This window comes from Heterocephalus glaber, unplaced genomic scaffold (genome assembly GCF_053883595.1).
Source record: "Heterocephalus glaber isolate CG9 unplaced genomic scaffold, H.glaber_assembly_v1.0 deba00000347, whole genome shotgun sequence".
In the NCBI taxonomy this organism is placed as follows: domain Eukaryota; kingdom Metazoa; phylum Chordata; class Mammalia; order Rodentia; family Bathyergidae; genus Heterocephalus; species Heterocephalus glaber.
Window position 1 is genome coordinate 12,097,452 of NW_028258143.1, and position 23,406 is coordinate 12,120,857.

The window sequence follows — 23,406 nt, forward strand, 5'->3', positions numbered from 1 at the left end:
ACAGGGCCATAATTCATATCTCTCTCTCCTGGGGAGATTGAACCACCAGTGGTACATGCATGACTGTCCCACTGGGTGGCTTTTTATTAATTTTATTGGGAAAAAGACCCATAAAAGTGATCAGATCTGTTTGTACCACCAGTGGTACAAGCCACAGTATGGGATAATCATGGACATACCACCAATGGTTCAAGACAGTGAGAATGTGTTGAGAAGCACTTCCTTCATCAATCTACTATCTCTCCTCTATTCTTTACAAATTAGAAGCAGTTTGCTGAAATCAGAAAGGAAAGACCATTAAATAACATTTTTTGCCTTAAAAGTTTACAACATTAGAAAAAAGAAAGCAAGCATTAACATCTTGCTTTAAATAATTGACAGCACTGCATATATCAATGTAGAAAGTAAAGTTTAACATTATCTAAATGGCAGGAAAATAATTCTCATCCACAGTGTACATAAGAACATGGTTACAGAGTATCCTAATTAAAGAATTATTGTATTCAATAACACTTTTAGACAAGAGACATTCAGAAAATATCTTATTTTTGCTATGGTATCTATACTGATTTTTCATTTAGTTCTCAAGTAATTTAAAGTAATAAATTTGCTGCCAAGCTTTAAAAAAAAAATGTAAGGTCAATTTGGTGATTGCTTTTGCCTACTGAAAATTCATCTCCTAGCCACACCTTAATGCATTTTTATTTAATATTTTTTTAAATAAAGAAAATAAGGGTAAAGATTAAGAATGGCAGAGTTAAAAAAATAAATAAAAATAAAAATAAAATGGCAGAGTAAAGACCTGGAGCAAAAACACCCTCTCCAGGACCTGGAATCTAGACATCTGTAAAACAACTTGGTGAAGGAAAAAAGTAGATTTCCAGGAATCAAGAAAGAAAAGGCAGGGGAAAAAAAAAAACTACAGAGAAATTGAACCCAATGATGAGAAAATAAAGCAGGCTTTAGTGCCAACCCTTGCTCCTAACAAGGGGCACCTATCTACTCTAAAACAAGGTCAGCCCAGAGAGGTTCCCCAGCTCCAGGGAGAAACAACTGACAGGGACAGCAGTGCTAGCCCTAAGAAAAGCCCACAGCTACTGTAAACTGTAAAAACAGTGTCAGGTTTTGAACTTCATGGAAGGTTAAGAGTTGGAGAAGAAATCCAGTGTAATGTCTACCATGTTTGAGTGTTTAATCAGGAGGCATTTTGGGAAGGGGTTAATTGTTTAAGACTGAGCTACAGAACAACTAAACTTCAGAGTTTCTGGGGTCATTGTACCACAATGACTGGGTGGGAGCTGGTGGACACAAGAGACAGTTTCAACAAGGGGACAGGCTAGACACAGACCCATTGAGTTTACACTCAAGCAGGGAAGAACATAGGGTTCCTGGACTCTCTTGACAAGAACCCAGGCCGGTTGTGTGTGGTTTTCAGAATGGGCTCGATCTGAACGTGCTGGCATTAACTCCAGCAGACTGCTTGACCCTCCACACACAGACCCTGCTGACTACATCCGGCACAGAACTCAGTGATCTGTTTGCTTTCCCCATCTGCCAACAAGATCACAAATAAACCATGGCTTGGATGGTTGCCTCAGTCTAGGATATGTAAACAGAGGGCCCTCTGGAGTGGGGATGGGGGACACTTCACAAATCCACAGGCTGTAAAGGTAAGCAGAGAAAGCAGTTATGTGGGGTACACAAGAGACAAAAACTGGGTATAGCTAGAGTTAATACAGCCCTAGGATGGACACTACTTATCAATCACACCAAGAAGGAAAGGTGAGGTAGGACTCAGCAATCACACAAAAAAAGGTAAGTATGAAACAAAACAGGACTTACTACCAACTCATTATCCCTCCCCCATATCTGGTGGATCCAAGTATTACAGGCCCTGCAAAGAACCACTCATTCAAAAACACAAATTTATTTTTTGGGTTCACTTCTCTTTTTCTTCATTGGCTTGAAGGTTTTTCTTTTTTGTCTTTCTTTTGCTCTGTTTTTCCCTTTTTCTTGTGTTTTTTTTGTTGTTATTTTTATCTAATTCTAACAATTTTTAATCCTTAATAGGATGCTTTATTTCACTCCTGGTCTTCTTTCCATTTTGTACAGCTTAATGTTCCCCTTCTCTACCCCTCCATTTTTATTAGTATTACTATTAATCTTTAGATATTTAGTTGACTTTATGCTATACTTTTTTGAATTCTTTTCTATTGTTAATAGTGGTACAGTTGTTGGATCTAGTAGATATATATTGTATGTAACAAATCTGTCTTTGTGTCTACATTATTATTGCAGATCTCTTTTCTATTGTTAAGGGTACCAGTAGCTTTTATTGGTTCTTCTGGTATGTCAATATTTAGTTTGTCTTTGAATCTATTGTTGTTGCTGATTCATTCCCATTGCCACGGTGGCATTTTTTTTATTTTTTTGAGGCAGGGTCTCACTATGTAGTTCAGGCAGGCTATGGACTCACTATGTAGCTCAGGCTGGCCTTGAACTCACAGGGATCCTCCTGCCTCAGCCTCCCAAGTGCTGGGATTACAGACGTGCACTATACCTGGAGAGACTGGCATAGTTGTTGCTATTAATTGCGCTCTTACTGTATGCCAATATCCAGTTTGTCTTTGTGTCATCAAAAATACTGTGGTTCACTTCTGCAGAAGTAGATGCTGGGCCAATTACACTGCATTCTTCCCCCAAATTAACAGAGGGATCATTTGTAATGGAGGCAAACGTCTACAGTTAGCCAATCCCAGAGGACATCAATGGAAAGCAGATAATGATTCAAAAGATCTCCACACTAGCAACAGAGTCATTCAAATATAATAAACCCTCAACCTTTACACAGCAGCACAACAAAAACATAAGAACACAAGACAGTAAAATGCCTCCATAAACTCCCAACTTCCCCAAAACTGATCCAAGGGGCACTGATGGGGAGGAAGTCAAAAGCAAAAATAGCTGAATTATATGAGGTGATAAAAGAGGAAACAACAGTAACAATAAACAGATCAATAAAGTGCTTGGTAACCTCAAAGATAATATAACTACCAGAAAATGTATACCCTAAGTCTCCAACTTACAAACATTCTAGTTGCAAACTTTCACAGATACAAATGGACCTAATATTAGGAACATTCGTAGATACGAACAAATCACACAAGTAGCTCACGTGTCTGCCAGACACTGTCACGGTTGTGCTGCTGTGTGCTTACTGCATAGTGTGATAGTGCAGAGTAGCACAGTGCTCAATCAGAGCCCAGATGTCCAGAAGCAAGAGGAAAAGCAGAGGTGATGGGAAGCAGACTGCTAGGAAGTGCAAAGAAATAACCATGGAAACAGTGTTGCAGAAATCTCGGAAAGAAATACACAGACACAGAATTCAGATAAAATAATAAAATTTCTTCTCCAGAGTGGATGGGAACACCAGAAACCAGTCTGGTCTGTATCCTGCCCCCTTTGTTCAGCATTTCCCTTTTTATAACCTTTTTAGCCATTATCTCATCCCTAGTGGTCTTTGATATGTAAATACAATTCCAGTTCCTATTTACAAGTCACAGACACAAGATAGGCCATATACATTGTAAATTCACCCTGGCATGGTAACTTTGTTAGGTTAATGAATTTACTGGTTAGAGTCAGATAATCCTCACCTTAAACAAGGAGCTACAGGAAAAGCAAATCTTAAAAGAACACATTACTTATTTTGCTTCTACAACTACCTTAATATTCAATCTATTAAGTTATCTAAAACTTTTCCATATCAACAAAAGTGAAAATACAGTATAAAACTCACTTTGTTAGACTTACAAATGAATATGACTTACAAATGTTTCCCTGGAATGGAACTCACTGGTAAATCTAGGACTTATACAATAAAACGATCAATGAGCTTTCAGAAGACACAAATAAAAAGCTAGCTGAGTTACACAAAATGACAGAACATGAAGGACCAGTTTAGCAAAGAACTAAGCATCCACGAAAAGGTAATAAACAGAAATCCAGGAGATTAAAAGATCTATTGAAAGTATGAGCAGCAGAAGCGATCAATGTGATGACAGTGTCAGAACTATTAGGGCTGCTGTCAGAGACCAATTATTCAGAGATACCTTAAAAACAAAAGAACACGAAAAATGGATCCAATGGCTATTAAAGATGCAAAAAAGATTAACTTAAGATTAAATGGAATTAGTAAAAAACAAGAAGACAGAACCAAAGGCATAAAAAAATTTTTTATAGACGAGCAGAAAACCTTCCAAATACGGGGAAATGAACATACAGATAACTGAGGTATATAGAATCCCAAAAAACCAACAACATCAGCAAAAAACTTTTCCATGATACACCATAGTCAAAATCCTAAGAAGCTGATACAAGGACAGAATCTTAAGCACTGTTAGAGAAAAGCAATATGTCACTTATAAGGGTAATCCCATTAAGATTACATCAGACTTCTCAACACAAACTTTAAAGGCCAGAAGAGTTTTGAGCAGTGGTGCTGAATCAATGGGATGCATACAGGGGACACGTAGAGCCAGCCCTCTTTTTTGGCAGGTGAGCCAAGTCACCCCAGCAGTCATGCATCAGATAACAGTTGTTTTTCCTAAAGTAAAACCTCAGTATTCAAGTTTAATTGCAGTGTTGGCACTTTGCGATAAATAAGTGGGTTTTGACTTGCAGTATGGGCACTCAGTCTCTAAAAGGTTCACTATCACTGGCATAGAGTAAAGTGTTTTGAACACTAAAAGAAAACAACTTCTAACCCAGGTTAATATATTCAGCAAAACCATCTTTCAAAACTGATAGAGAAACAACATCTTTTCATGATAAAGAGCACCTTAAGAAATTCATGACTAATAAACCAGCACTGCCTCCCATTCTCAAAGATATGCTAGAATGACACAGTAAAGCCAATGATACCAAAAAGTCTTAGTGGGATGAACACATCAGGTAGGGTGAGTAGTTAAAAAGACACGGGGGTGGGGGAATGATCAACAGGAAAATAATTTTACTATAGGAGTAAGTCAATATCTTTCAGTAATAACTCTCAATGTGAATGGTCTCAACTCCTCAATCAAAAGACAGACTGACAGACACATAAAAAACAACACCCAACTGTATGATGTATATAAGAAACACATTAAACCTAAAACTCTATACTAAAAATGAAAGGATGGAAAACAATATTCCATCCATGCAACAGGAGCTATTTTCAGACAAAGTGAATGTCAACCCAAAACTGATCAGAAGAGGCAAAGAAGGTCATTACATACTGCTTTAGGGAACGATTCAATAGGAAGAAATAACAATTATAAATATAAATGCACCAAACACCTGTGAGACCAAAGTGACTCCATTTTGCTAATGTGAGACCAGAATGACTCCATTTTGCCCAAAATGGAGTAGTCTCCTTTGTCCTCTCACATTAATGATTAAAATGTGCTTGATCTAGGACAAAAGACGAAATCTGTAACACAAGATTCCTAAGTTTATTACTCAGCCATCTGTTTACCCAGGAAATGAACATCCTGGGCCCACTATCTGTAGGAACAATCTGTCAACATGCTGACTGTCAGTACTGGGTGGTCGTGACCATTAGTCACCATGTCTGCTGGCCATCAATATGTGACAGTCGCCCACTAACCTCTGTCCTTCTTTTCTTTTGTAAAACCTATACGTAATCACCCCTTACCCCTGATGAGTTCAGCCAATCAGAAATGTACACTTCATGCATGCTAAGCGCTGACCAATCATTGTAAATGCTAAGTGGAAAATCTCTAAACCTTGCTGTAACCTCTATAAAAACCCCGCTAATTTGAAACTCGGGGCTCTCAATCTCGATCCGCTGTGTCGGTGGCAATTCAGAGTCCCTGCTTAAGCTTGAATAAACGACTCTCGTGTGCTTACACTGGAAACGGCTTCCTGGTGGTCTTTGGGACTTCGTAATCTGGGCACAACACACCAGCTCACCCAACTTCATAAAACAATTACTACTGGACATAAAAGATCAGATAAACAACAATATTATAGTAAGAGACCTCAATGACCCACTATCACAAATAGATCAACTAGACAAAGAAATATCAGAGTTGAACTATACCTCCAAAAGGACTTAGTTATGTACAGTGTTCCACCTTACAACAGAATACACACACAAAACTTTCTCCAAAATAGACCACATGCTAGCCCATAAAGTATGCCTAAGTAAATATAAAAGAACAAACTTAGCCCATGCATATTATCACTTCGTAGTTTCATGAAATTAGAAATCAATGGCAAAATAAACCAAAACTTGTACGTACACATGGAGATTAAACAATATACTTTTTAAAAATTGGGTCACAGAAAAGAAGGAAGAAATTAAGCCGTTCCTAGAATCAAATGAATAATGCAGTACAATATACCACTACCTATGGGACACAATGAAACCAGTCCTAGAGGAAAGTTTATAGCTGTGAATGCCCACATCACAAAAACAGCAAAACTAAATAAATAACCTAATGATGTGCCTCAAGGTACTAGAAAAACAAGAACAATCCAAATCAAAAGCTACAAAAAAAGGAATGATCAGAGCTGAAATTAATGAAATTGAGACTAAAAAATACAATCAATGAATCAACAAGATGGTTCTTTGAAAGAAGAAACAAAATAGACAAACCCTTTGTCAATCTTACCATTAAAAGAAAATATCTTATCAATGAAATTAGAAGCAAAAAAGGCAAATTCACAACAGACACCACCAAAACTCAAAAGATCATTAGTAACTACTTTGAAAAGCTGTACTCTGATAAACTGGAGAATCCAGGAATACAAAAAACAAAAAACCAGGTAGATTCTGAGATACATATAAATCACCAAAATTGAAGCAGGATGATAAAAAAGTCCCAAACAATCCAATAACAATCCATGAAATTAAGGCAACAGTAAAAAACCTATGAACTAAGAAAAGGTCATGATCTACTGGATTTACCACATAATTCTACAAGAACTTCAGGGAAGATCTAATGACAAATTCTTTTAAATGAAATTGAAAAGGAAAGAGTATTGCCAAACTCATTCCTGGAAGCTGGCATTACCTTGAATCTAGAAACAGATAAAGACTCAACTACAAAGAAAAAATACAGGCCAAGCTCTTTAATGAAAATAGACACAAAACTCCTCAACAAGATACTTGGCAAACAGAATGCACTGGCAAACAAATCATTAAAATGATCACCCACTGTGACCAAGTAGGCTTCATCCCAGGGATGCAAGACAGTTTAACTTATGCAAATCACATAAACAGAAACAACAACAAAAATCATACCATCATTTCAAATGACAAAGAAAAAGCCTTTGACAAAAGCCAACATACATTCATGATAAAATCTCTGAAAATAGGAATACAAAGAACTATTCTCAATCTGATAAAAGTCATTTATGACCAACCTCATATTAAATGAGGAAAAAACTTAAAGCTTTTCCTCTAAAATCAGGAACAAGACATTGATAGCCGCTATCACCACTCTTGTACAAAACAGTACTTCAAACTTTATTTAGCCAGAGCAATCAAGCAAGAGGAAGAAATAAAAGGAAGGGCCAGGGATTTAGCTCTGTGGTTCCGGTGCCTGCCTCGCAAGCGCAAGGTCCCGAGTTTGATCCCCAGTACCAAAAAAAGAAAAGAAATATATGTAGAAAAGGATAAAATCAAACTACCCTTATTCACAGATGACATTATCTTTACATAGAAGACCAAAAAGATTGCCCTCCAATACCACTAGAATTAACCAAATTCAGCAATGTAGCAGAATATAAACTCAGAAAAATCAATAGCATTCCTGAAGAAGTGAAGAAAACAGTACCATTCCCAGTAGCAGCAAGAAAAAATACGTAGGAATTAACCTAACAAAGAAAATGAAAGAGCTCTACAATGAAGAAAGAGTATAGAAAAGATTGAAGAGGTAATCAGAAAATGGAAAGATATGCCATGTTGCTGGATAGGCAGAACAGTATCGAAATACCCATACTTCCAAAACTCATATACGGATTTAATGCAACATCAATCAAAATACCAATAGCATTCCTCACAGAACTAGAGAAAACAATCCTAAAAGTCATAAGGAACAAGAAGACACCCAGAAAAGCAAAAGCAATTCTAGGCAACAAGAGCAAAGCCACAGGCATCACAATCAGATGCCAAGTTATATCACAAAGTTATAGTGATTAAAACAGCAGGTACTGTTATAAAAACAGACACATGGATCAACAGAACAGGAAAGAGGATGCAGCAATAATCCCAGGCACATTTAACCATCTGATCTTTGAAAAAAGAGCCAAAAACATATGCTGGCGAATAATAGCCTCTTTAACAAATGGTACTGAGAAAAGTAGCTATGTATGTGCAGAAGATTGAATCTACACCCAAAGCTCTCACAATGTAGTAAACTAAAATCAAAATGCATCAAAGATCTAAATGTAAAAACAGAAACACTGAATCTGCTGATGACAAAATAGGTAAAACTCTCAAAGACACGGGTGTTGACAAACTTTCTGAACAAAACCTCAATTGCACAAATATACAAAGAATCAACAAAATGGGATATCAAATTAATACACTTCTCCACAACAAAGGAAACAACAGAGTGAATAAGCTACCAAATGGAATATTTGCCAGCTACTCCTTTGTGATGGCTAAATGATCGTCAACTTGAGTGGGAATGCCCAGCTGAACTGAGCCAGCATGGTTCTGGATGTAGAAGACCCCTTTAGGGAGGATTGTTGTTGGTATAAAAGAACAGGCTTCCTTTCAGCCAGAACCACCATCTTCCAGTAATTTGCCAAAATGACGAACACAAAGGGAAAGAGAAGGAGAACTTGGTATATGTTCTCTAAGCCTTTTAGAAAACATTGAGTTGTTCCTTTGGCCACATGTACGAGTATCTATCAAAAAGGGTGACATTGTAGATATCAAGGGAATGGGTACTGTTAAAAAATGAATGCCACACAACCGTTACCATGGGAAAACTAGAAGAGTCTACAATGTTACCTAGCATGCTGTTGGCATTGTTGTAAACAAGTAAATTAAGGGCAAGATATTTGCCAAGAAGATTAATGCAAGTATTGAGCATATTAAACACTCAAGAGTCAATATAGCTTCCTGTAACATGTCAAGGAAAATTATCAGGAAAAGGAGGAGGCCAAAGAGAACGGTACCTGGGTTCAACTGAAGCACCTGCCTGCCCCACTTAGAGAAGTACATTTTATGAAAACCAATGGGAAGGAGCCTGAGTTGTTGGAACCAATTCCCTATGAATTCATGGTATACGCTGGGAATGTAGCTATGCCATTCAGCACCTAATTAGTGGCCAAGTGTTCTAGGCCCTACTTAAAGATAAAAAAACCATCCTGTGTTGCAAAGACGGTTTCCTTAATTGAAACCAGTGTGGTGCCCTTACCTCAGAGAAGCAGATATTTGGAGTAGATTATCATTGTACCTAGTTAATTGTGTCAGGTCTTTTCAATGTTTTTCTTACTGAAAGATGTGAGGTATTATGCAGGTGTATACCCAAATGGCCAAATATTTATCAAATATTTATACTGGCTTGAAGATCCTCTAAAACACCATGGGACATGGGAAAAGATGTATCAAAATAAATGGAAGTCAGTGTATGGCATTTCAGTTACAGAAACTGTTTAAAGCACTTTTTAAAAAAGAGAACAAGAGGGAAGAATTTCAGCTGATTTTCCTTGGGAGAGCTTTGTTGCAGCTGATTTTTCTGAAAGGAGCTTTGGCTGTTCTCGCCTTGGGCCTGCCAGCGCAAACTCTAGCTTCTACCGCTGATCCTTTGACCTTCTGTCACAAATCCTTTGGCCTCCTGATGCAGACTCCTGCGGGACATTGCTGTGGGCTTCAGGCCTTGGGCTGGATCCTTTGGATCTCTAGTGTGCCGATGGATCTTTTGTGCTCTTCTACATTTGACTCTCAGGGTGGCCACTGTAGGCCAATTTTGTAAATTTCTGTGTCCTGCATTAAATGTGGTTCAGAGCATGTGTAGTCTTTTGAGGAGCTTTCCCCTATCCCTGCAAGGTCTTGCAAGCATTGACTAACACATCCTTAGACAGAGGATTAATACCTAGAATGCATAAAGAGCTCAAAAAACAGTAGGCTTCCCAAAGTAAAGGACCCAATCAAAAAATGGGCAACTGAAATGAACAGATACTTCTTGGAAGAAGTACAAATGGACAATAAATACATGAAAAAATGTTCAACACTGCTGGCCATTAAAGAAATATAAATTAAAACAACACTGATATTTTACCTTGCTCCAGAAAGAATGGCTATTATCAAGAAATCAAATAACAAATGGTAGTGAAACTGAGGAAAAGGGAACCTTTCTACATTGTTGGTGGAATGTAAACTAGAATAACCACTATAGAAATCAATATGAATATTCCTCAGAAAACTAAAAATAGAAATTCCATTTGAATCAGCTTTTCTCCTAGGTATCTTCCGGAATTACAGACATCATATTTCAGTAATATATGCATAGCCGTGTTTATAGCAGCACACTTTGTAAGAGCTAAATCTTGGAAGTGGCCTATATGTCCACCTAGATAAATTAATAAAGATGTGGCACTTATGCACAATTGAATATTACTTTGTCATAAAGAAGGATAAATTTGAGTCATTTGTAGGAAACTTGAGACCAGAATGTAAGGTTAAATAAATTAGACATGCAAGCTTAAATATTACATGTTTTTTCTAATATGAGAAACCCAATATATAAATAATTTGAAGAATAAAATAAATAGTTCTAGGAAATAGGAACATAAGATGATTTGCTAATGGGAGGGGGAACAAGAGATGAAGGGACAGAGGGGCAGAGGAAGTTTAAAGAATTAAGATGTATTATGTACATACTATATGCGTATGTACCAACTCCCCACTATGAATGTAATCATTACACACTGCAAACATGTACTATTAAAAATACAAATTTAGAAAAAAATAGGGCTGGGTATGTAGATCAGTGGTAGAACACTGGCCTAGCATGTGAGAAGCCCTGGGTTTAATCCCTAGCAAATCAATCAATCAATCAATCAATATTTATGAAAGGTATTACTTACTTGCCTAATTTATTTTAATCTAAGGAGTTATAAATGCTTAATGAACATTTTCTTCACGAAATGCCCCAAAGAGCAGTAAACAAAAGTTTTATTTCACAATCTGTTTGCTGTTTAGATGACATTATCGTTTTCATATGGTTTGAGTGTCTCCCAAGGGGTCATGGACTGGGAGCTTGGGTCACAGTGTAGAGTGTAGAGTGCAGCATCCTTATGAGGTAGGGTAAGTAGGAGGTTGTAGCTGCCCCACCCCTCATTCTGTCTGCCCACATCACCACATGACCTCTCCTTCTCACATGCACACCTGCTACTGTACTACCATTTGCTATGAGATGACTCAGTCAAGGGAACCTTCACATTATGTTGTTTGGACTTTCAGGCTCCAGAACCATGACCTAAAAACCTCTTTTCTTTCTAAGCATTTAGTCTCATGTATTTTATTACAGTAATGAAAAATTAAGAGATGACAAAATTTCCTCAGTTCATTTTCACCCTCCTACCCCTGAAATCAAAATTAATTATGTAGCAGTAACAATAAGTAATTGCAAGAAGCCAGAGCTGTGAATCTTAAGCTCTAAAGGTCTTTAAAAACATAATTTTTTTCCAAATGTCCTTGAACAAAATAAAACAAATGGACATTATCCTATGCCAGCCTCTATAACTAGTGTGAAACCACTGTCAACTTTTTTTTAACCACTCTTTCAGAAATGTTCTATCTATTCATCACTATCCTACTCTCAAGAAAGATCACACTATACATATTTTCTATTTCTTTCCATAGAGCAATTTCCTACTGATCAGTACTCTTGTTCCGAGTTTTAAACTGTTGCAATAATACTGCAATGGGCTATTTCTAGAAATGCGTATGCACAAAAATTTCTAAAGTTCAGTTGCTGAGTACAAAAATATTTGCATTTTTAATACTGATAGCTGCTGCTGCTAAAAAAAAAAAAAATACTGATAGCTGCTGCCAAACAACACTCTTCTCTAGCAAATGTTTGCTGTCCAAATCAAATGACTTTATTTTTCTGCAATATACTTTCTATCCCCTATGCTTTGTTTCCTGTTTGACCTATACCCCCATCACTGAACAACCAAATCCAAATCTTTAAAGATTTATCACAAATACCACCATATTTACCCTCAGTGAATGTACTCTCTATATTTTAACATCTTTTTCCTATTATTATGATCTTTAAAGTATCAGTATAAATCACTGATTTACTTTCCTTACTCGCTCGGTTTACTTGAAATTCTATCTTCATCAAGTCAACAAACATTTGTGGTGACAGGAAAAAAAGGAAAAAATTAACAACATAAAACAAACTACCAGATTTTAAAACGAGCAAAGCACTTGAACAGATATTATTCACAAGAAGATATGTGAATGCCCGTAAGTACATGAAAAGATGTTCAACATCACTAATCACTAAGGTGAAAACAAATGAAAGCCATTAGAGATATTACTTTACATTCATTAGGATAGCTGTTGTCAAAAACGTAAACGACATGGATTGGCAAGGATAAACAAACTGGAACTTGGGATTTTTTTTGGTAAGAAAAAATTGTACAGCTGTTATGAAAAACAGTGTGGCGTTTCTCTTAAAATTTCAACATTAATAATCACTTACCCTAGCAATTTCATGTCTGGATACATGCCCAAAAGAACTGAAAGCAGACAGTTCCACATTCACAGTAGCATTATTCACAATAGCCAAAACATGGAAACAATCCAAATATCCATCAATAGGTGAACAGAATGTATTATATCCACATATAACACATATAATGGAATACTGTCTTAAAATGGAAGAAATTTCTGATACTATGACATAAGTGAAGTTTTATGTCATTATGTTTCATTATATAAAATAAGTTAATCATAAGAGGACACATATTGCATGACTCCACTTATATAAAGTGTTTAGAGGAGTCAAATTTATGGGACAGGAAATAGAATGGTGGTCACCAGGGCTTATAAAAAAGGGGGGGGCATGTTGTTTAACAGGCACAGTTTCAGTGAATGGGATTTTGAAAAGTTTCTGAAGACAGATGTTGATGCTGGCTGTATGAAAGTGTGAATATACTTATACTGAATTGTATAGAAATGGTAAAAACAGTAAAATTTTGAAATGTTTTACCTCAATAAAAATTAAACATAAAAACTAATATACATTTCATAGAATAAAAAATATAAACTGCTAAACAACTATTAAAAGATACCTGACCTCACTAGTTATTACAAAAAAAAATACTGATAAGGTCCAGTTTTGTCAAGACAAATAGGTAGTGGTATAAACTTTAAAACCATTTAAAGCTTAAAAAACATTTTTAGGCAGCTGAGTATGGTGGTGCATACCTGTAATATTACTATTCTGGGAAGCTGAGGCAGAAGGATCACAAATTCAAGCTCAGCCTAGGCAACTTAATGACACCATTTCAAAATTTAAAACAAAAAAATTTAAAACGGGCTCAGGATGTAGTTCAGAGGATAAGCCCTGAGTTCAATTCCCAATTCTAGCCCCCACTCCAGTTTATTTTGTGGTAGGCCAAAGTACAGAATATATCAATACTTAAAATTCAAAGTTCAAACCAATCACATCTTTTTATGCTGCAAAATCATCCACATAAATGTAATGTACTGACGAAGGCTATCATGAAATGTTAAGAAACAATATATCCATATATAGTAAAATCCCACTTATGAAAAACTTCCCAAAAGAAAAACACAAAAATACATAACAAAATATATACAAGATCTATATGATAAAAACAAAATTCTGATGAGAAATATCAGAGAAGAACTAAATAAATGGGGAGATATCTCATACTCTTGGACAAGAAGACTTAATATTGTCCAGACGTATTTCTTCCAACTTCATCTATAGATTCAATGTGATCTTCAATTAAAATTTTAGCAAATTTTTTTTTTTTGGTACCAGGGATTGAACTCAGGTCCTTGAGCTTGCCCAATAGGCGGTGAAACCACTGAGCTAAATCCCTGGCCCTAGCAAATTATTTTGAGAACACTGATAAAGTGATTCTAAAGGTTTTTTATGGGAAAGCAAAAGACCCAGAACAGCCAATAAAAAACTGAAGGAGAAAGTTGAAAGATTAGCATTACTGAACCCCCAGAATTACTACGAAGCTACAGAAATGAAGACAGTGTTGTACTGATGCAAGAATAGGCAACTATATCAATGGAACAGAATAGGGAGCTCAAAAAACAGTCACAGAGTCAACTGATCTTTGGTAAAGCTGCAAAAGCAGTACAAAAGAGAAAGTTATGAATTTTCAAGAAATGGTGCTAGAACAAATGGACATGCATACGTAAAAAACCTAGATAGAACTTACAGCCTTCAAAAACAAAACCCCTCAAACTTATCACAGATTTAAATGTAAAACACAAAATTATGAAACTTCTAGATGATAACAACAGGCTGATGACTTTTTAGATGCACTATCAAAGACAATCCATGAAAGAAAGAACTGATAGCCTAGACTTCATGAAAGTCAGAATTTCCACCCATAAAAAGACACTGTTAAGAGAATTTAAAGACAAGCAGAGTAGAAGAAAACAGTTGCAAAAGATATATATATATAAATCTACCTCTTAAAACTAAAAAATAAGGAGTACAAACAACTCAAATAAAATGGGCCAAGGACCTTAAACAGACACCTCTTTCAAGAAGACATACAGTTGGTAAATAAGCATATGAACAGGTGCTATACATTATACTGTATCAGGAGAATGCAAATTAAAATAAGACACCATTACACACATATCAGAACAGCCAAAATCCAGGACTTGACAACAAATGCTAGTAAGGATGAGAAGCAACAAGTATTCTCATTTGTAGCTGGTGGAAATGCAAAATGGTACAACCACTTTGGAAGATGGCTTGTCATTTCTTTCCAAACTAAATATATTCTTATCATATGATCCAGAAATCACATTCCTTGGTATTTACCAACCGCAGTTGAAAATCTATATCCTCCCAAAATCCTGCATCACTCTATATAGTTAAAAGTAGCCATGAGGGCTGGGGATTTAGCTCAGTGGTTCTGCTGTCTCACAACTGCAAGGTCCCAAGTTCAATCCCTGGTACCCCCCCCCCCGCCAAAAGTAGCCATGCAGTGCCTGACTTTGCTGCTTAAAAATTTCTACCAGATATCCTAGTTCAATGATGACAAACCTTTTAGAGACTGAGCTTTCAAACTCTAGCCCAAAAACCCACTTATTTATCACAAAGTGCCAACACTGCAAATAAACCTGAATAATGAGGTTTTAGTTTAGAAAAAAATAGTCCATACATTAACATCTTTTCTCTTAAACGAAAAACACAATAACAGAGCTTTCAATGATACCAAGTTCCTGCCCACGGCACACCTGAGGCTTCTCAGCTGTGTTCCGGTTCCTGCCCACGGCACCGTGAGGTCCCGGGAGCGGCTTGGAGCCCCGCCTTCATCCAGTGTTTCTCTCTGCAGGTTGGCCAAGCAGCCTGAGGCTCCACGGCTGTGTTCCGGTTCCTGCCCACAGCACAGGGAGGTCCTGGGAGCGGCTTGGAGCCTCACCTCCATCCGGTGCTTCTCTCCGTGGGTCGGTCAGGCAGCCTGAAGCTCCTCAGCTGTGTTCCGGGTCCTGTCCACAGCTCAGTGAGGTCCCAGGAGTAGCTTGGAGCCCCACCTTCATCCGGTGCTTCTCTCCATGGGTCGGTCAGGCAGCCTGAAGCTCCTCAGCTGTGTTCCGGGTCCTGTCCACTGCTCAGTGAGGTCCCAGGAGCAGCTTGGAGCCCCACCTTCATCCGGTGCTCCCTTTAGCTGCGTAGGCGCCTGCAAGGCCCATTTCCATATCCCCCCCACACACCCCGCCTTCCGGCTCTTCTGCTGCCTGGTCCTACACTACAGAGGCACAGGGGATTTATACTTCACAAAGATAAATGTGATAGATTGCTAACTACCACAAATTGTCATTTTCTAAGCTGCACTTGAGGCTATGGTATTGCTGATTGTAACGTTTGGCCTAACATGTTGTGATTGACCTAATCAGTTTTCCTTCCTGGTATAAGGAAAATAAAATAGCCTCAGAGTCATTACAGCCTCAAAACCTAAACACAAGCCATATCTGGAAGACACTTCCGAAAAGCAATCATTCCACAAGGGTTTTAAACACAAGCAACAAAGATACCTGCATTAAGCAATTCTGAAATGTCAACCCAGGAATTAAACCAAGGACAGTACCAAAAACAAAAATGAGAAGACATTTAAGCAAGGTACAAATGCAGGCTTCCATGCCACAAAAAGGAAATTCTGGGGGAAATGAGGTGGAAAAGCCAGATAATCAACTGTGAGACCAAAAGTGACTCCATTTTGCTAATGTGAGACCAGAATGACTCCATTTTGTCCAAAATGGAGCAGTCTCCTTTGTTCTTTCAAATTAATGATTAAATGTGCTTAATCTGGGACAAAAGACATGATCTGTAACTCAAGATTCCTAAGCTCATTACTCAGCCATCTGTTTGCCCTAGAAACAAGTGTCCCGGGTCCACTATCTACAGGACAATCTGTTAATGTGCTGACTATCCACACAAGGTGGTCATGACCATTAGTCAAGATGTCTGCTGACCATCAGTACGTGACAGTAGACCACTAACCTTTGTCCCCATTTTTCTTGTAAAAACCTATACGTAATCCCCTTCAACCCCCAATGAGCCTAGCCAATCAAAATTCTACACTTCATACTTGCTAAATGTTAACCAATCATATGGCTGCTAATGACCGAAGCTTGCTGTAATCTCAATAAAAACCCTGCTAATTTGGAACTCGGGGCTCTCAATCTTGATCCACTGTGTTGGTGACAACTGAGAGTCCCTGCTTAAGTTTGAATAAACGACCCTCGTGTGCTTACATCGGAAATGGCCTCCTGGTGGTCTTTGGGACTTCGTAATCTGGGCACAACACAACCATCTGGACACCCTGAACTGATGGCACAGGAAGTAACAAAACAGATGAATGAGGCTACAGAAAAATTCAAATCAGGAATAATCTAGATAAATACAGAGTTGGTGAGGAGAGTGAAAGACATGATTAGAGGCTCTAGAGCAGAAACAGACAAGAAAATAGATGAGATCAGAAACATGCTGGAAGCCATGAATGCCCAGCATAAGAAAGAAATGGAATCCATGAAACAGATTCAAACAGATATCCAGGGGATTAAAAACTCCACTGAAAGCAAGCAGAGCAGACTAAGACAATCTGAAGACAGAATATCAGATATAGAAGACAGGATTGCAGTTAAGGACCATGAAAACAGAGATTTCTTAAAGATAGCAAGGGACCATGAGAAACCAATCCAACAGCTGCTAGATGATACAAAGAAGAATAACATAAGACTGACAGGAGTCCACGAAAAAACAGGACAAAGTGCAATTGACATTAAAAAAAAAAAAATGCTCACAGATAAATAGGACACACATGTGTAAATACCGAATAGTTTCTCTGGTGTGAGAAACTGAAAGTGTAAATAAGGACTAAATGTATAATAGGTAATGTGAAATAGGAAGAAAAGGGGCAAAGGGGAAGGAAGTGGGAGGGCTAGGGGAAAGGATAGAAGGGAATGGGATTAATATGAGAAAATGGAAAAACAGGACCAAAATCTTTGTAAATAGGGAGGACTGGAGGGGTTGAAGGGAGGGCTGGGCAAGGGTGAAAAATAAGAACCAAGAGAGACTATGTAAAGGTGCAAATTTCCAATGATGAATGTCATTATGTTGTATACCTAAAATGTACCAATTATTAGAATGAATAATCAATAATGTAAAATAGGAAGAAAAGGTCCAAAGGGGTAGGGGTAGTGGGAGGGGCAGGGGAAAGGAAAGAAGGGAAAGGAAAAAATGATGAGAAATGGAAAAAATGGAAATAAAGTCTTTGTAAATAGGGAAGGGTGGAGGGCGTGAAGGGAGGGCTAGGAATGGGGAAAAAATAAGAACCAAGATGCATTATGTAAAGGTACAATTCCCAATGAGAAATGTAATTGTGTTGTATACCTACAATGTACCAATAAAATAATTTAATACAAAAAAAAAATGTTCACAGAAGTAACAGTAGAAAACTTCCCAGACAGAGGTGGAGAATTGCACATACAGATAAGTGAGGCATATAAAACTCCACCCACAAAGGAAAGCCCATCAGAATCATGGCAAATTTCTCAACACAAACCCTCAAATCAAGGAGAGCCTGGAGTGAAGTATTTCAAGCCCTAAAAGAAAATAACTTCCAACCTGTTTTATCCGGCAAAATTATCTTTCAAAATTGATGGGGAAATTAGATACTTTCACGACAAAGAACACCTGAGAAATTTCATGAATACCAAACCAGCACTCCAAAAAATTTTATGCAATATCCTAGAAAAAGACAATGAAGGTCACAACTCCATGAGGCCCAACAGAGAGAAGACACCATGCAAGGTAAGGCACTAAAGGGAAAGAGGGAAAAATAAGAAAGGAGCCAACAACAATAAAACATCACGGCAAGAATGAGTCAATATCTCTCAATTATAACTATCAATGTTAATGGCCTCAATTCACCAATCAAAAGAAACAGACTTGACAGAATGGATTAAGAAGCGAAACCCAGCAATATGCTGTATACAAGAAACATACCTAACTCAAAAGGAAATTCATAGACTGAAAGTATAAGGATGGAAAACAGTTCTCCATGTGACAGGATCCCAGAAAAAAGCAAGGGTAGCAATCGTATTTGCAGACAAAGTAGATTTCAAACCAAAACTAATTAAGAGAGACAAAGATGGTCACTACATCCTTGTGAAGGGAGCAATCCAAGAGGAAGAGATGACAATCCTAAATATTTATGCACCAAATACAAACACTCCCAGCTATACAAAACGAATATTAATGGACATGAAAAACCAAATAAACAATAACAACTGTAGTGGGGGACCTAAACATCCCTCTATCACAAATAGACAGATCACCTAGGAAAAAAATTAACAATGAAATTCTAGAACTGAACCAAGCTATTGAACAAATGGACTTAACAGATGTTTACAGAGTGTTCCACCCCACAAAATCAGAATACACATTCTTTTCAGCTGCACACAGGTCATTCGCCAAAACAACATGCTAACTCATAGAGCAAATCTAAGTAAATGTAAAAGAATTCAAGTTATCCCCTGTATATTATCAGACCACAGTGCAATAAAATTGGAGATCAATAACATAAGAAACAGCAAAACACCCACAAACACATGGAAACTGAATAACAGTCTCCTGAACGACCAATGGGTCACAGAGGAAATTAAAGAAGAAATTAGACAGTTTCTACAATGATAATGTCAGTACAACATACAGGAATCTGTGGGACACAATGAAAGCAGTTCTAGAGGGAAATTCATAGCAGTGAATGCCCATATTAGGACAACAGAGAGAACTCAGTTAAATAACTTAATGCAGAACCTCAAACTCCTAGAAAAAGAAGAGGATAACAAACCCAAAGCTCGTACAAGAAAGGAAATTATAACCAAGCAGAAACCAATGCAATGGAGACTAAGAAAACGATACCAAAAAAATCAATGAATCAAAGAGCTGGTTTTTTGAAAGAATAAATAAAATCAATAAACCTTTAGCCAACCTTATCAAAAAAAGGAAAGAAAAGGCTCAAATCCATGCAATTAAGAATGAAAAAGGTGAAGCCACAACAGATCCAGCAGAAATTCAGAGGATGATCAACACCCACTTTGAGAACCTGTACTCTAATAAAATGGAAAACACAGAAGAAATGGACAGATTGCTAGATACATACAAACTGCCAAAGTTAAATGAAGAAGATATAGAAATTCTAAACCCTCAGTAACAATGAGTGAAATTGAAAATGTAATAAAAAATTTACCAACAAAGAAAAGCTCAGGCCCTGATGGCTTCACTGCTGAATTCTACAAGACGTTTAAAGAAGAACTATCGCTATTACTCTTTAAACTAATCAAAGAAATTGAAAGGGAAGCAAGGCTTCCAAATTCTTTCCTGGAAGCAAGTGTTACTTTGATTCCAAAACCAGGGAAAGACCCAACCCAAAAAGAGAACTACAGGCCAATCTCCCTAATGAACATGGATGCAAAAATCCTCAACAAGATACTGCCAAACAGAATACAGAGGGTCATCAAGAAGATCATACACACTGATCAAGTCGGATTTATCCCAGGGATGCAAGGATGGTTCAACATCTGTAAATCAATAAATGTAATACACTATATTAACAGAGTCAAGGACAAAAACCATATGATCATCTCAATAGATGCAGAAATGGCATTTGACAAAATCCAGCACCCATTCATGATAAAAACATTACAGAAAATTGGAACAGAAGGTCTTTATCTCAACCTGATTAAGGCTATCTATGAAAAACCAACAGCCAACATCATACTAAATGGCCAAACACTGAAAACTTTCACACTAAAATCGGGAACAAGACAAGGATGCCAACTGTCACCACTCCTGTTCAATATTTTCTGGAAACATTAGCCATAGCAATTAGAAAAGAGAAAGAAATAAAAGGAATGAAGATAGGAAGGAAGAAGTGAAACTGTCATTATTTGTTGATATGATACTTTACATAGATGCCCAAAAAAACTCGGCCAAAAGACTTCTAGACCTAACTGACAGATTCAGTAGAGTAGCTGGATATAAGGTCAACACTTAAAAAACAATAGCCTTCTTATACGCAAATAGCAGACCCATTGAGAAAGAAATTTGAGAAATAATTCCTTTTACAACAGCATCTAAAAAAATGAAATATCTAGGAATCGACCTAACAAAAGAAGCAAAAAATCTCTACACTGAAAACTACAGCACTCTGAAGAAGGAGATCAAAGAGGATATAAGAAAATGGAAAGATATCCCTTGTTCCTGGGTAGGAAGAATCAATATAGTGAAAATGCCCATACTTCCAAAACTACTATATAGATTTAATGCAATACCAATTGAAATTCCAACAATATAGTTCACAGAACTAGAGAAAACAATCCAAAAATTCATTTGGAACCAGAAGAAACCTAGAATAACAAAAGCAATTCTGGGCAACACAGACATGGCTGGGGGTATCACAATCCCCAACTTGAAATTATACTACAAAGCTACTGTGATAAAAACAGCATGGTACTGGCAAAGAAACAGACCCAAAGATCAGTGGAATAGATTAGAAAATGTAGAAACAACTCCAGACATACTCAGCAACCTCATCTTTGACAAAGGATCCAATCACCCTCATTGGAGAAAAGATAGCCTGTTCAATAAATGGTGTTGGAAAAACTGGATTTCAACCTGCCAAAGATTAAAACTAGACCCACACCTATCACTGTGCACTAAACTAAGACTGAAGAGGATTAAAGAGCTAAATATCAAGACAGAAACAGTAAACTTGCTGGAAGATAAGTTACGTAGAACTCTCAATGACACACGGGAGCTAATACAAAGAATCAACAACTGGGATCTCATCTTATTAAAAAGCTTCTGCACTGCAAGAGAAACTACCAACAGAGCTAAGAGACAACCTACAATATGGGAAGAAATTTTTAGCAGGTGTACCTCAGACAAAAGTCTACTATCTAGAATATAGAATTGAAAAAAATCAGACCCCACAAATTCAAAGACCCAATTCAAAAATGGGCATCCAAAATGAACAGATATTTCTCAGACAAAGAAGTAAAAACAGCAAATAAATATATGAAAAAATGTTCAACATCACTGGTCATTCGAGAGATGCAGATGAAAACAACCCTGAGATTCCACCTCACCCCAGAAAGAATGGCTGCTATCAAGAAATCAACCAATAACAAATGCTGATGGGGCTGTAGAGAGAAAGGAACCCTTCTCCATTGTTGGTGGGAGTGAAGACTGGTGCAACCACTGTGGAAATCCGTATGGAGATACCTCAAAGAACTAGGACTAGAGGTCCCATTTGACCCAGCTATTCCCCTACTGGGTATCTTCCCAAAAGAATTAAAAGAATCATACCACAGCGATATATGTGCACCTATGTTTATAGCGGCACAGTTTGTAATGGCTAAGGTTTGGCCAAGTGCCCATCAACTGGAAACTGGATAAAGAAGATGTGGGTTTTTTTTTTATAAAATGGAGTACTACTCACTCATAAAGAATGAGAAACTAGAGTCATTTATAGCTAAATGGATGCATATTGAGGCCATACTCTTTAAGTGAAATAAATAAGACACACATGTGTAAATACCAAATAGTATCTCTAGTGTGAGAAACTGAAAGTGTAAATAAGGATGAAAATGATTAAAACGAATAACTGATAATTTGAAATAGGAAAAGGTCCAAAGGTGGAGGGGTGGTGGTAGGGGAAAAGGAAGAAAGGAAAGGAAAAATTATGAGAAAAAAAAAATGGAAACAAAGTCTTGTAAATAGGGAAGGGTGCATAGGTAATGGGGAGAAAAATAAGAACTAAGATACATCATGTTCAGGTACAAACACCCAATGATAAATGTAAATGTATTGTACACCTAAAATGTACCAATTAATATATAAATTTAAAAAATGATACAAACAACTTTTTATTGACAGGTAAAAGGTTGCATTTGTCATGCTGCTCTCTGATGTTCTGCTGGCTCCGGCAGTACTTGGGCAACTTGACTTATGTCCAGACAGACGGGGCTCTGTATGCTTGTTGTGGCACCCATGCAATAGGTTCATCACTATGGTCCTAGTTCATCACTTAAATTATAACTTTCACAAAGCCCTAAGACACAGACACAATTCTGCCTAGATCTTTGCAACAATTTAACGAGAATGACCTTTACTTAGGGGCCAGGGATTTAGCTCCGTAGTTTGGCCACCTGCCTCGTAATCGCAAGGTCCCGAGTTCGATCCACCCCCCCAAAAAGATGACCTTTACTTAAGTTTCTACTATGTATCTAGTTCCTCGTTTCCATCTGAAACCTCAAGAGAATTGACTTCACTGCTTATATTTTCAACATTCTGATTATGACCATATAAGTAATCTCTAAGAAGTTCCAGGTTTTCCCTAGTCTTTTCTTTTGAACCCTCACCAGAATCTCCTACTTAACATTCTGTTCACCAAAGGACAGGCTTTTTTTTTGGTACTGGGGATCGAACTCTGGACCTTCCACAGGCAGAGGCACCACTAAGGTAAATCCCCAGCCCAGGACAGGCTTTTTCTAGCTTATTCCTCACAATTCTTCCAGCCTCTCCCTATTACCCACTTCCAAAGCTGTTTTCCCCCCTTTCAGGTATTTGTTATAACATT

At 37.4% G+C, this 23,406-nt stretch overlaps 1 protein-coding gene across 9 annotated transcripts in view; it reads right to left on the reverse strand.

Moving 5' to 3' along the window:
* The window catches only part of Rab3gap1 (RAB3 GTPase activating protein catalytic subunit 1), a 163,332-nt gene that overhangs the window by 73,215 nt on the left and 66,711 nt on the right, over nucleotides 1-23,406 (reverse strand). The window contains exon 1 of one of the 9 annotated variants that reach the window (XM_087195711.1): nucleotides 15,497-15,928. The exons of the other annotated variants lie outside the window; for them this stretch is intronic. Coding sequence (XP_087051837.1) covers nucleotides 15,497-15,687 — 191 coding nt within the window. The 5' untranslated portion in view covers nucleotides 15,688-15,928. Of the gene's footprint in view, nucleotides 1-15,496; nucleotides 15,929-23,406 lie in introns of those variants that run through there. 9 annotated transcript variants of the gene reach the window in all.